Below are 15,558 nucleotides of genomic sequence, written 5' to 3' on the forward strand. Positions count from 1 at the left end.
CCCGATGTCGTGTTGTTTTTGGAGCACTGTAACAGATTACCATCACCAGTAAGCTGTACTCTATTGTCTCAGAACTCAAACCTTAACCTGTGCTTTTTTATACTTGACGCAATTCATCACAACGGACCCACTGCAATGGAACGCAACACAACATAATGCTACATTCTCTGAGGAAATGAGAAGCATGGGACATTGATGGCACAGCATTGTCAGCATTTTATAATCTGTGTGATTACTTATTATTCTGGCAGGGGTTGTAGGGCCAAGACCGATTTAAAGAGTAAGGATGGAATTTTACATGATACCATACTGTGCTACTGTATCTTTAACCCCTGAACTTGTCTAGACATTTTTTTTTTTTACACAGATCTGCTCTTAGAATGTGTTGGTTATATTATATACATTATAAATGTAAAGGTTATTGCTTTAGCTTTTTTCTCCCTGCTGTATACATTCATCCCATCAGAATCATCCTCTTGTTTGTTTCAGTGTAATCATCTTGTTTTGAGGCAGAGGGTCAAACCAGTTCGGTTCAGTCAAAGAAAACACACTTTTACACTCAAACCCACACAGGAGGCCCACACAAAGCTACTCATAAACAAAGATTAGATTTTGATTCACGCACAGTCCTGTTTCATAGGTCTTATCTGACCTGCCTCTCCTCAGATCCCCTCCTGTGCTTTGAAAGCGTCTCTGATAAGTGAGACCTAAGCAGGAGGCGATGAGGAGATGGTTGAGGTTTAATGAAGAGACAGATAAGGTAGGGAGGGTGAAAAGGAAGGAGGTTGTAGGAGGAGATGATGTGTATGTTTGTGTGTGTTGGTATATCTGTGCTGTGTCCATGGCAGCAGTGGACACACACTGAGGAGGCAGATTGGAGAAGGGCGACACAGAGCACATCCACTCTTCACCCAGAAGTGGAGAAGAGGAGGGGGGGCGGCGATGAAGAACGGGAGACAGATAACTGCAAAGACAAGAAAGTGAGATGGCTGTGTGTGTCTGACGGGATCAGTTAAACTATCACCATGTTTTCTCCTGACAGACGCGCGCACACACACCCCAACACAATGATCAATCACCACTTAGCAAACCCAACCCTCTCATTGTGTTTTTAAAGCCCAGCACCAACTGGGAAGAGATGCAACTGCTCTATTTGCCTCTATTTATCTTCCTTTCTTTGTCATTTATTCTGCTTATCATAATTGATATTAAAATATATTATTTTAGACTGAAAATATTACCTGGAAAATAACCAAAAACAATCCTATCTAACCTCTCATTTTCTGTCTTTTGATCGTTCCTGCAGTAAACTGCATTAAGCTTGACTTGTTTGGGCGAATAATATGTGAAGCACAGGGAAATGAGGGCTGTAAAACTACATCTACATTAATTGATGAGACAATATACAATACAATATACAATACTTTGCAAATGACTATATTTTAATAAATCCCTATATTAATATATAATATTTTGTTATAATGCAATTTATTTATTAAAACCATGCACAAAGTTGAGTTTTGCTTAGTCTGTCTTCTTTAGAAGTGTTGGGATCTGGAGCTGTACCACCTTCCTCCAGCAGAGTTCGCCGTGGGTCCTCCTGAGCTGAGCTCCCAACACACCTGTGGCCCATCTCATCATCATAGGATCCACCACTATATAACCTGCCTTCAGACCTTGCCTCAACGCCGCAGTGTTGATCTAGTTTGGTTAGCACCTGAGCCTAGTAAACCTGAGAATCTTTGCTATCTCTGGCTGAGATAAGATTCTAACCTGCCGAGCCTACCCTCGTGAGCCAAACCTGAAGACCCTTCTCTGGATTCCCCCACAGCTCTTGGTTAAGAGCTGGAAACCCAAAACCAAGGTCTGCCCTCATAGTCAGAAGTAAGACGCTCAAGCAGTTATTGGACTCTGCTGAACAAACAGTCTCTGGATCCAACAGTAACCTCTCTCTTAAAGAGAAACCCAGACTCCTTCAAGGTATTCTTCAGCTAACTCAAAGTCTCATAACTCATCTGTCCCTGCGCTAACTGAACTATCATCTCTGCAGACTCCAGTGAACCTGCCCCCAGGCCTGAACCAGTTCCAGTTGAAATATTCATGTGCTTGTGCAACAATAAACCTTGTTAAACTTTTCATCAGCTTCCGTTTGTGTTCTGCATATTGGGCTTACTCTGTAACCAATCATGACAAGAAGCCTCTTTCTGTCCTATGAGAACGAGTGTATGGAAAGTATCTATGTAGAGCTACATGCCCCTGGAAGCATGAGCAGAACGTCATGACGCTGGTGTTGAGGTATATTACCAACATGGAACTAAATCAGTGGGCTAAACCATCTCCGTTGCCACCTGAACTACCCCTTTGTTCTTGTCCACAATGGAACTACCCCCACGTTACTCACAGCACGGACCAATCAGCCGATGCGCAGACAGGAAGTGCCCGCACGTCATCCATGGGTTAAAAAGCGCAGCGCGAAAAGACTCTCTCTCTTTTTCCATGGGTTTGCAGCCCGTCAGGAGAGGCCCATTTCACGTGAAATATCAGAAGAAAGCTGACTGGAAGTAGCTTTCGTTTTCCTGCATCGAAAGTCACGGATCGCAGTGTTCCATCGTGCATAGCAACAGCGCTGACTGGGAGATAGAAACCCTTTGAAGCTGACCGCGGAGTTTCGTTCTCCCCTTTTCTTGGACCAATCGGTTAAGAGGACGCTCTTGCCGATCACCTCCTAAGATCACCTCCTAAGATCACCTCCTGAAATCCCTTCCTTCCAACTCGTGAGCAGATCAACCCCTCTGCTGCGGCCCGAGCTGACTGAACTTTCCCGAGGGGCGGACCGGTGGCAGAGAAGCGCTGCCCGACAGAAACCAAGCTGCGGTTGCCGTGGAAACGCCAACCTCCCTCGGACGACGCATCTCACAGTAAAATCGATTTACCTTCTTTTGATGCATCAGAATTGCTGTGCTCAGGCGAGAGAAAGGCAGTTTAGGGTTTTTAATTAATGCTGATGTTCTTTTTTTTATCTGTGCTGATTAAGGGTTTGTTTATTTGGTTAAAATAAGTGTGTGCTTTTTCTTTCTTTCTTGGCTTTCCTGTCGTCTCCGTTGTTTCTGCTTTGAGATAGAGATAAAGTTATCACGTTCAGCCACGTGGGGTCCCGTGGTCGCCGCCATCTTGATCACAGGTCGCCCCCCCCATTTCTCTTTGTTCCCCTCACCGCGTGGAGAACAAAGGGGGGTGGTCCCCATTTAGCCACAACCATTGACACACATCACTACATTGCCAGGCAAAAAGGGTTTTTGCTGAACGCTGCTATTGTTAATACGTGTTCAATAATTTACCAATACTAAGCTGGATGTATTAATGTTCATGATCGATTGCACTGTTATCATTACACCTGCTGCTTGTTAATGCAATTAATCATTTGCTGATTTTAAGTTGGATGTATTAGTTTACACTGATCAATTGCACTATACCTGCTGCTAGCGGACATTAATGAATGTATTAATATCTGGCGTATTTTAGACAATTTCAGACGCCAGTAATAGTTATTCCGTTGTTTCTATCTCGTTTAATTCTTTATTTTCGATTTGTCTTTTATTTCTCTTTTGAACTAGTCATTTAATCTACCTCGTGTTTAGTTTTCTAGTAGTGTGTAGTGTTTGCATAGATGTTAGATTTCTGTAATCCTGAATTATTAGAATAAAGACATCATTGGTTAATCTGTAGTGGTTTTGGTCGTTCATATAACGGAGGGTTAATCACTCAGAGTAACTCGATTCCTTGGGTAATAGTGCGAATAAACAGAGATAGAAGGTTCTTTATTGATAATTTAATAGCTTTGCTGATAACTTAACCGGGGCCACTAGACTGGTGGATACCTGGATTTTAACAGCCGGTCCCGGAACCCTCCAGTTTTGGATCAACAACCGGTAAGTAGATAACTCAGGGCTATAATTATCCACCTAAGAACACTAAATTGATTTTGGCCTTCGATGTTGAATAGGATAATAATTAACTATAACTCCAGTTCTAGTTAACCATCTATTCATTATCTGCAGGACATTATTTTTGCACAACATATTGGCGTTGTCCCTGGGTGGGCCTGAGATTGAAACTTCCGTTATATGAATAACAGATAAATCACCCAGAAATTAAAAACAGCTAAAAGCGCTACTACTGCTAAAATAGACCGGGTGTATTTGTGGTGTTGCAGTGACGGAGTCCAGCGGGTTTGAGTAGATTTAACGGCCAGTTAATTGAATCTCAGACTTATAATCCAATAGAGAATTGGTGATTTGGGACTTCAGCTGCGTTGTTTGTTGGTTGCTGCTATTCTGAAGCCGTGAGATCAAATTGTGGATTGGTGCAGCACAAAAGGGTTTTTAAAGTCACAGCGACTGGGTCAGTGTAGGCCACGTTGGCAGAGATTGTCATCTCCCCCTAGTGGTAGCTTATGTAATTACAATTACTCAGCTGGTTCCAGTGTTTGAGACCCAAATTGTGTAGTGCTCTCTTTGGTGCCATCTAGTGGCGTAAGCGTGTTATTGCAACAACAGTTTGAAAATTCCCAGGCGAAGGCACCTTGTCTCCCCCTGGTGGTGGCTTCTGAAATTGCAGCTGAATGGTGTAGAGAAGGAGTGACTTGTTTTTTTTTTCTCTTCTTAAATTTTATTTTTCTTTCTTTCATGCTGTTTCACTATTGCTTTCTGTGCTGTGGACAAACAGTGTTTTAACAATTGGAGAGTGGTTAAACTTAAACTGCAGGTATAAAGAAACAAAACCTCAGGTTTAATTGTGCAGCTGCTGCCACCTTTTACCACTTCTGCCAGGTTTTCTAACACTGCGTTATCCATTTTGTGTGCAAGAGTTGTTTGTTAACAGTGTTTTACACATATATACATACACACGCACACATCTATACACATATACACACTTTTGAACCAGCCAATCTTACTTACTGAAAGGTGAGTGAATCAAACCATTAGAAACCCACAGATTTAAAAGCAAATCGGCAACCTGTCAAATTAAAGAGGAGGTCGCACGTTGAAAGCAACCTGCGTATTGTTTTATCCGCACGTTCTACACCTGCCGTATAGGTAACGAACCTATAGTAAACGGAGCGTGTTTGTTTAGTGCGTGTAGTGCTAACACGGTTAGCGATTTGTAGCCAGTGCGCTGCGTTTCCTGCTTTGTGTTCCCCCCCCCTAGCGAATCAAATGGATAGGGATCAGGATCAGCAAGCAGTGGGAGCTTCTGCGGCATCCATCGAAATGGACGCCCAGAACTTAATAAGCTCATTGATTTCGTTGTCAGAAGACAAACACAGAGCCCTTGGTAGTTTGGATCTAGAGGCTTGTGAAAGCGAGATTGAGAAGCTAATGGAGTCAACTAAGAAGCCAGGGAAAGAGATGCTTATTGCAAACGTGCTTGGTCAACTTGCGTTGCTGTATCAGAGGAAGTCCCAGTTAGAAACAGAACAGCGCGTGAAGGCCGAAAAACTGCGTGCAGAAGCCGAAAAACTGCGTGCAGAAGCCGAAGAAATGCGTGCAGAAGCTGAAGAAATGCGTGCAGAAGCTGAAGGAAGGGCAAGAAGAGCAGAAGAGGATAGGATGGTGACCTCTAACTTCCTGGAAGAACGGCAAAGGGGGGTTGCTCCCTGCCCACAGGATGAAGGGTCAGACGAGGGGTCAGACGAAGAGTCAGACGAAAGATCAGAAGAAGAGAAGATCAGAACAGAAGGTTCTCTTAAGAGAGAAGAAAGTGAACCCATCCCTGCTTTAGATACGTTGGATAAATGGGGTACCAGGGGAGATCCTCCTCTGGCAGCCACAGAGCAGAGAGCTAGCATGAGGGAGCAGGGAAGGTTCGGTAGTGTAGTGCGTAGTTCCACAGAGCAGAGAGCTAGCATGAGGGAGCAAGGAAGGTTCGGTTGTGTAGTGCGTAGTTCCACAGAGCAGAACAGCTTTAGACCGCAGAGGATGCCGGACCTGAGCGGCATGCCAGGTCCTAGTTATAGAGCGACAAGCAGGTCAGACCAAACGCGAAGCACGATCTGCTATGACACACCCTTGCCACAAAGGCAGCTGTACGACCAACCATGGGACACTGATGAGCGACCCCGCACTGAGCCGCGGCCATGGCCTAGCGGCTATGGAGCAACAGGCCCACCAGTGTACCATGAGCGGTCTCACCCGCCTCCAAGGAGGTCAGAGCAGAGCTTTCCACCCTACCGCGACCGTAGCTGGCTAGAGCTCTCAGATGAGGATTCAGATGGTCCAGCCCCAGTCCCAGAACAGGGATTACGGATGCGACAACTCGAATCCCTCGCCCACGACATAGAACGTTTTGACCCCAGCAACACGGAATCCACCATTGAGGACTACCTTAGAGAGGTAGAACGCTGTCTTTTAGACTTACCTCGTCCCTCCGCCCGGGAAAAGTTAAAGCTAATATGGAAGACGACCTCAAGGAGCGTGCATGTGTTCATAGAAAGCCTTAGGCCCGCGATCCGAGACACTTATTCCTCTCTTTGTCAAGCACTGAGAGAGGAATACTCTGTACACACTGATCCAGGCTCTGCGATGTTCAGTGCTTTCGGCATACAACAGAAAAGAAATGAGTCGCCGAGAGAGTTTTACCGTCGTTTACGAGCTGCATATTTTCAGGGGCGGAGCGCCCCTGGACAGGAGGAAGACCACACGTTAAGATACCTGTTCCTTCACAATCTCCATGAGAGCATCAAATACGATGTTACTATGTACTGCCGAACCAGAAACCTTACCATGCAGGAAATAAAGAAGTATGCTCAGATGGCATGGGAAACACATGCTCGGGTCAACAAGGAAACTGACCGGAGCAATAGGGTTTTACAGGTCAGAGCCGAAGCAGGTAAGGACCTAGAACTGGAGGGAAGAGAGATTCCCTCCTCTGACAACAGATTCAGGAACGAATCCAAGGGACGTCAGAAGTTCAACCCACAGGAGAAGAAAGGGAGGATGAGAGAAAGATGGAGTCGAGACGGAAAAGAAGGTAAGGAGTCCAATGTGAGAGTTAAACCAGACAGAGCGAAGTCTGACAGCCACCCTGAAAAGAAGGTAAGGCCTAAGAATGCAGACCAGAAAGGACAACAACAGATGATGAGGGAAATGGAAGCCGCCTTACGCAGACTACTTACAGAAACGGTGCAACAGATGACCAACACATCCCAGCCGCCAACAAATCCCACCGATACCCGAAACAAACCAAACCCAAAACCTCCGTCCGCATGACTAGGCGTGGATTCAGACCCATCCAACAAAAGGGTCTACCGAATTGAGTGGGGAGCACACCCCCTCAAACCAGGTGAATCCTCCGAAACTCCATTACACAAAACACCGTTCTTGAAGTTCTTGGGTGAGCTCCATCTCACTAAAAACGCACGTCGCCTTTATTGTTCTGCCATAATAGGGGGATGCGTCACTGCTGATGCTCTTCTGGACACAGGTTCAGAAATTAGTCTTCAGGTAACACAGAGTACATGTCAGACTTAATAATATTACTTTAGTGATAGTTTCAAGGTGTTTGCTTTATTGTATATCTCGTACCATGTTTTTTTGGTTGTGCTGTTCTTTTTTTTTTTTTTTTTTTCTCCATCTCATTACAGGTGTTGAAGCAGACTGAAAATGTTTTGTCATTGTCTCCTTCCTATCTCCTCTTTCTTTCATCTTTTGTCCTGTTTTTTTCTTTTTCTTTTTCCTTCTTCTTCTTCTGTTTTTCTGCTCTACTTACATTGCAGTGTCCATATGAACTGTAAAACTCCCTGCATAATTATAATAAAGCAATTTATATACATGAAACAAGTGGAGCGGTATGGCAATTGCGATACCGCTACACTTGTGAAAGTAAAATCTGTTGGGCTCCTTTTGGCATCAAGACAATTATTCTTATTGCCACCTTGCCAGACAGGACACTGTAAAAAAAAAAAAAAAAAAAAAAAAAAAAAAAAATGAAATACAGACTTGTCTAACAAAACTGATTTAATATTGAGAACCGGGAAACCTTAGAGTGTGATTGATTGTTTGTTTGATTGATTGATTGATTGATTGATTGAACTCTGAAGTGCCTTGAGATGACATGTGTTGTGAATGGGACTTTATAAATAAACTGAATTGATTGATTGATTGACAAAAAAAAAAAAAAAAGAAAAAAAAAAGAAATTAGTCTAATGTGCGCCATGCTTTTCGAAAAGGTGATGAGAGCCATGAAAACCCTTGGAAAGCCATTCCAGGTGGAGACCTGCAACGTAGGGATCACCAGCTACACCCAGCATGAGTCATGCATCACCAAGCGGGTGTGGTTAGATGTCACTTTCCGAGACATGACTCTAATCCATCCTATCTACATTTGCACATTGGATACAGAACCCTTTCTTGTGGGCCAAGACCTGCTGGACAGGTTGGCCCCACTCATTGACTGCAACCAGGGACACTTATGGGCTCAGGTGGAAAATCCAAAGCCGTTCCCCTCGACAGAGAAACAGCTTGTTCTTACCCATCTGGTAACCTGCTCAAGCGAGTCAGCGAAACACCAAACACAACCACTTCCTCCTGCAGAACCACTTTTTGGGGCTCCAGCCTCAAGGTCACAGACGCACAACCAAAGCGCATCTTTCCGCAGCCATGAATCCTTCCTCTGCACTCTCACACCTTCCGATAATGAAGGCTTCAACCTCACACTGACTGAGGGCATTCACTTGGAAGGCGTCTTCAAACCGAATGCGGTCCTAGCCCTATGGTTGGAAAAGTCAGCCATAAGCAGAAAACTGTACCTTTCTTTATGCCAGGCGAAGCCTGACCTGGTTGAAATAAGACGTTGCCACCACCTACTTTCAGACGATCGGCCTCGCCGACTCATGAAGGCTACTGGGGTATGTATGCTTAGGGTAAACATCGGACCCAAACACATATTGCACCCTTTTAGCATCGTGGAACATCCACTCACTCCGATTCTGATCGGCGCCGACCTCTTGGTCCGACTAGGGGTACAACTGGACACATGCAACCAAGTCTTGTGGGCCCGGGCCCGAACACCACCATGTTCTTTCCTTGGAAAACCCGAGGTCATGAGGTCAGGGCAGACCATTCCCCAAGCCTGTCAGGTGACATGCGAAACAGATATGCTGATACCAGCATATACCACTGGTGTCCCAGTCCGGCTAGTCATCCTCAAAGGTCAAGAAATGGAAAACCCCTTGGTCCATTTCCAACCTCTGCCTCACTTCCACGAACTGAATCTGGTTGTCCGGGGAAATCCCTTGCTTGAGTTGAACAATCGTTCAACCTACCTCTTGGTTGAAAACCCAACCGCGGTCCCAATCCCACTAAAAACCGCTAAACCCCTCGGGGTGCTAATCGATAGTTCGTTCCACGACTTCGAGTTGGGCATTCCCGTCATTGGAGAACTGCCGTCATCCCTGATCACCACACAGGATTTCGCAGACAGTGCCTCCACCTTCCCCTCGAAAATGATAACTGTCAGAAGGGATGAGGCGCTGCCTGTCAAATCCCTGTTTGGCGCCACCCTTGAAGCCGAAGGGAACTTGATAGTGTACTCGCTAGAAGCCCGTTCCACAAGAGACAGCCAAACCGAACCTGAAGGGCAGAACCAGAAACCCGAGCCGTACCCAGGGTTCGAAGACGAAGTAAACCAACAGTTAGAGAAGGCCGACGCTTTATCCACTGAAGCTGAAAAAGCGGCACTCAGGGATCTTTTCTACGAGTTCCAGACCATCTTATCTAGAGACTCTAACGACTGCGGGGTTACAGATTTGCACACGGTTCGTATTCCCACAAAACCAAACGCGCCCCCAACCTTCGTGCGACAGTATAAGATTCCTCTGGCCGCTTATGATTCGATCCAAGAGATCCTCAATAAGCTGCTAGAGAAAAACATCATTCGGGAATGCAACTCCACCTACAACTCCCCCATTTGGCCGGTGTTAAAACCGACAGGAAAATGGCGTCTCACCATCGATTACCGTGCTTTAAACAAGCAGGTACCGCTTTCGCGCTGGCCCATGATCCACTTAGACCAAGAACTGGCAAAAGTTAAAGACGCCCGCTTCTTCTCAACCGTAGACGTGGCTAATGGCTTTTGGACAATGAAGGTGGACCCGGCTGACCAGTATAAATTGGCGTTTTCCTTTGGGAACCGCCAATATACTTGGAACAGGTGTCCTTTCGGATACTCCAACTCACCAGCCGAGTTCAACATCTTCCTTCATAAGGCGATGTCCGATGCTACAGAACGAGGAAACCTCATTTATGTCGATGACATCCTAATGAGGAGCAGAACCTTCAAAGAACATCTTGAGGAAATCCGACACGTTCTAGGCCAGCTAGCGGCTGCAGGAGCCAAGTTAGCGTTAAGCAAGGGTCAGTGGTGCAGGAAAAAGGTGGACTACGTAGGGCTCACGGTCGGACCAAACGGCATTGAACCTCAAGCCGACAGAATCAGGGCCATCCAGGACATAGCAGCCCCGACCAACCTCTCCGAACTCCGGAGCTTCCTCGGGGTCTGCAACTACTCCCGTCAGTTTATCGAAGACTATGCAGACATGGCGAGGCCACTCACCGAGTTGTTACGCAAAGACACTCCGTTCGATTGGGGAGAACCTCAGGAACAGGCTTTCCAATGGATGAAGCAGAAGCTGGTGTCTGCCTCCTGCTTAGCATACCCAGACAAGGACCGTGAGTTCTATCTGGAAGCCAGCTTCTCATCTCACTGCCTGAGTGCAGCGCTGAGACAGAAATACGACCAGGACATGCGAGTCGTAGCATACGCGAGCAGACCACTAAGCGAGGTTGAAATAAAATTCTCAGACTGTGAGAAGGCCCTCCTCTCCAAAGTCTGGGCGGTAGAACACTTCCGCAGTTACATAGGAGGACAAAAGGTGATTATCGAAACATGTCACCAGCCAGTAACTTTCCTTAACAGTCAGCGTTTGAGGGAAGGGAGAGTGTCGAACAGCCGGATCGCGACATGGATGATGGCGTTACAAGGCTACGACATTGAGGTAAGATACGGTCAAAACAACCGGATGGCGTTGGGACAGGGGTTAGCCGGATGTAACCACTGCGAGTGCGATACACCTCAACCCCAACCTGACACACCCACAGCTGTGGGAACAACGCTCTCAGCCCACCGCTATTATGACGAGAACATATGCAAAGGGCTCCCAAGAGTGTATACCGATGGCTGTGCGTTCATGCATGAACACCAACTCCGAGCCGGGGTAGGTATAGTTTGGACAGGAATCGACTCCGCCGAACCAAACCACTACCAATTGGGAGCGAAAACGAGCCAATATGCTGAAGTCGCAGCGATCCTCATCACGATCCAACAAGCAGCCGCCTTGAACCAGAAGCAGCTGGTGATCTGCTCCGACTCCAACTACGCTAGGCTTAGTTTCATCTCCCACCTACCCGTTTGGAAAACTAACGGAATGAAGAATGCTAGGAATAAAGAAGTCAAACACTCAAATATATTCCTAGCATGCGAAAGACTCACCACAGAGAACGACATGACCATCTATTGGAAAAAGGTTAAAGGACATTCTCGCACCCTGGGCCAAGACAAGGATGGAAACGACGAAGCAGACCGCCTTGCCAGGCTAGGAGCAGAAAGTGGAACTCCCTGGGAGTTTCGTGAGGACTGGGCTAAGCCTGTTGAAAACCACACAGTTTGCGCCATAACACGACAACAGGTAAGAGCCAATCAAAACAAGCCCGGAAACGCTAACGAGATGCTCTGCCTCGGACGCAAACCAAGTGACCAGGACTTGTGTACCATGCAGGACCAAGATCCGACCCTGCATGCCATCAAGGAGTTGGTAAGCAATGGTAAGTCACCTGGAAATCAACCATCACCAACTGGAGAATCAAAGGAGCTAAAGGCGTTTCGTCATAGCTTACCCCACTTAAAGATAGAAAAAGGGTTCTACTTTGGGTCTACTCCAAAGATGGACACGGCCCACTCCGATGGGTCGTTCCAACGGATCACAGAGGAATCATGCTCGCTCACGCACATGATTCGCCTGTGGGAGGACACAGAGGCTACAAAGCAACCCTACACACGCTTCAGCAGGTGGCATACTGGCCTTTAATGGCAAATGACACACGGGTGTATGTGAAGAGTTGTCTGACCTGCTGCCAATTCCAACCGGTCCAGCCCCTTGACCGGGCTCCTCTTCAACGAAGGGGGGTTACATTCCCGTGGTCACACATACAGATAGACTGGGTTGGACCGGTTCCGAAATCAGCAAGAGGCAACAAATACTTCCTCACCGTAACCTGCAGCTTCACAAAGTGGGTTGAGTGCCTACCCGCACCCAACGACACAGCTACCACCACTGCGGTTCTCCTGCTGAACCATGTGTTCAGCCGTTGGGGCCTCCCACTGTCAGTTGACTCAGACAGAGGGACCCACTTCACTTCGAACGTTATGACGGCACTCTTCGAGATGCTAGGGGTTGAGGTCAAGTTTCACATCTCATATCATCCCCAGTCATCAGGACAGGTGGAGAGGATGAACCGCACAGTGGTTAGTATGCTAAAAAAATATGTTGACAGCCATGCTAAGGACTGGGACGTCAAACTGCCCCTGGTCCTGATGGCTATCCGGTCCACACCGCAGACATCCACTGGCGTTACGCCCTTCGAGATGATGACAGGCAGGCAAATGACTCTTCCGCTACACCTTATCTATCAGCCAGAAGATGTTAGCGTCACGACTGCCTATACAGCACATCAATACGTCTCCGATCTGAAAGATCATCTCAGAGCAACATTCGCATGGGCCCAAAAGAAATTAGAGGCCAGCGTGGAAGGAGCCAAGGCCTACTATGACCGCAAGGCCACACACACAGAATATGAAGTGGGAGATAAGATTTTCTACTTCAAATTTGCTCAACCACCCGGCCGAGCCAAAAAGTTCCTTCCACGATGGGCTGGACCATTCGAGATCGTGGGAAAACTCTCACCAGTGGCCTATAGAATAAGGACCTCCAAACCCAGGCAAGCACCTGAATACAGGTGGGTCCATGCGAATCAAATAAAACCTTACATCAAATCCTCCTCCCAACCAACCAAACGCGACACCGCCACGGAGGAAAGAAAAGATGCATAGAACTGAAGTTGTGCATAATAAGTAGGGCCAAAAGACACATAACCTGTACACACTCCGTCATAATTCGGGTCTCTCTATTACAGATGGAGATCTTCTGGGTAATCGGCTTCCTCCTGGGATCAACCATGGGCCAACCATCCAGTGTAATAGAGACAGGACCTCCAACCGGCACCGCTCTCCAAGACACACCTGGACTACTTATCACACACTGTAAACTCCATACACAACGGGTGTTCGTCCGACTCGATCCATGGGACGTGTACCGGAAACACATTAAACTACCGCCTCAGATAGGAGAAGGACGACAACAAGGCAGTCAGATCCATGACACAGTGAACCATGCCAAACATACCACAACCCACATTCTTAAACAACTCGAAAAGTTTATGGTGACTGAACAGGATCTCGTCGGAAGTAAACGCCCGAAAAGATTTTTAGGCGGACTCATAGCCTCCGTGGCCGCGGTCGGATCACTGTTTTCCATAGGTCTCTCAGCGGCAAATGCTGTTAGTCTGAAAACAATTCAAAAGCATGTACAAGAACTGGACTCTGAGATGCCAGAAATCCAGCAAAGGCTCCTCATACAACAGAAACTACTGAACATCCAGACAAAAACACTTCAAGGCACAGTAGTCACGGTTAACCTACACTCTGCCCTTATAAACAACACCATGCATGCACTGGAAACACTGACAGAAGTGGTAAAGAATGATCTAATGTACACGCAAGTTGTGAGAGATTTAATGCAGGATCTCATCCAAGAGGTTGGTGAATCGGTAAACAGCCTAGCTGAAGGAAGAATCCCTCCTTACTTAGTCCCTGTGGAACTAGTAGAGAATGTGCTGAAATCCGCTGTCACTGGTGCTCTGCAATCACCGCAAACTCACCTGGCTTATAGCTTAGGTAGTGCAATACCAATCTTTGTAGATCCCGATAACTTAGAAATCGGATTCATGTTAAATCTCCCAATCATTGAAAGGGCTAATGTGTATAGACTAAAATCAGTACTAAACGTTGGATTTTGGAGAGATAAAACCCACGTCCACCTAAAAACTCCGTCCATGTTGGCTTTCAACGACGCCAACCCCCAGCTTTATTTGGTCCCTAACCTAGACTTATGCACCAAAACTAAAGAAATCCACTGGGTCTGCCCCAGCAACCCATTCCTTAGAGATGTAACAGACCGCCTCTGCGGACTTAGAAACGAATCCCCAGAACAAAACTGCCAAGCTAAGATGACTCTAAAGGATGCAGGAGTAGAAACAATGATAGAGCGCGCAGGTAATAAATGGCTAGTGAGTACACCAGCTACCGAAGCACTGCTGTCCTACGAACTACACGACACAGTCACTAGAATTCACCTTCCCAATCAAACAATGTTGGTTTCAGTTCCTCAAGGCGCCGTGATCCACATTGGTGACATAGTCTTACACCATCTCAATGTCGAGCGATACGACTCAGAAATTGAAATTCTAGATGTCTTCAAAGGATATAACTTCAGTATTGATGTCGAAATTGAAAAACAACTCCTGGCAGCAGGCACTCAGCTAGTTAAATTTAGCCTCACACCATCTGAACTACTCTCCACCCCACTTTTCCATTATCGTCAAGACAATGCCTGGCCGAATACCCACACCATGTCTATTCCGATCATTGTTTTCATCTTCGGTTGGGTCATCACTACGATAATGACGTATAAGGCATACCAAAAGATAAAGGTGTTACAGCATAAAGTCGAGCACCTCACCTATGTGGCCCCCAGATTCATAGCGCCATAACGTCAAAACATAGAAAAAAAAAAAAAACGGAAAATGACGGGCTATGAATCACAAGTAGTTTAGTGAGTTTTTTTATCTCTGTCCCCTTTGCATGTTTCTTTCCTCCCTTCTCTTGCTTAAAGCAAATATGCTGAACCAAAATGCCACATGGTTGCTAATGTACAACAAATGTCTGTGTTTCAATGTTTGGTGACATTACAATGAGGTTAGTTAGCTAGCTAGCAATACACTCGCCGAGCACCTGCCTCCTCTCCCTGAGCCAGCACCCACCTCTAACGAACGGCCAACTGCACAGTGGACACCTACACGCAACCCTGTTGGCAATATGGATTAATAAACTGGGTTAGCTTTAAAGACTGAAACGGATATCCACTCTTCAAAGCTAAAAGGGGGGAATATGTTGAGGTATATTACCAACATGGAACTAAATCAGTGGGCTAAACCATCTCCGTTGCCACCTGAACTACCCCTTTGTTCTTGTCCACAATGGAACTACCCCCACGTTACTCACAGCACGGACCAATCAGCCGATGCGCAGACAGGAAGTGCCCGCACGTCATCCATGGGTTAAAAAGCGCAGCGCGAAAAGACTCTCTCTCTTTTTCCATGGGTTTGC

General features: G+C 46.5%; 1 protein-coding gene across 1 annotated transcript; it reads left to right on the forward strand.

Moving 5' to 3' along the window:
• The first annotated feature begins 2,292 nt into the window (after positions 1–2,292).
• LOC119777274 lies at positions 2,293–15,000 on the forward strand. Its single transcript, XM_038276085.1, has 2 exons — positions 2,293–2,918; positions 13,248–15,000. The coding sequence occupies exon 2, from the start codon at positions 13,248–13,250 to the stop codon at positions 14,940–14,942; it is 1,695 nt and encodes a 564-aa protein (XP_038132013.1). The 5' UTR covers positions 2,293–2,918; the 3' UTR covers positions 14,943–15,000.
• The last annotated feature ends 558 nt before the right edge of the window (positions 15,001–15,558 follow it).

This window comes from Cyprinodon tularosa, unplaced genomic scaffold (genome assembly GCF_016077235.1).
Source record: "Cyprinodon tularosa strain WSP-4 unplaced genomic scaffold, ASM1607723v1 ctg995, whole genome shotgun sequence".
Classification (NCBI taxonomy): domain Eukaryota; kingdom Metazoa; phylum Chordata; class Actinopteri; order Cyprinodontiformes; family Cyprinodontidae; genus Cyprinodon; species Cyprinodon tularosa.

Coding starts and splice junctions, on each gene's coding strand:
- LOC119777274 (XM_038276085.1), top strand. CDS start 13,248: ATGGAGATCTTCTGGGTAATCGGCTTCCTCCTGGGATCAACCATGGGC.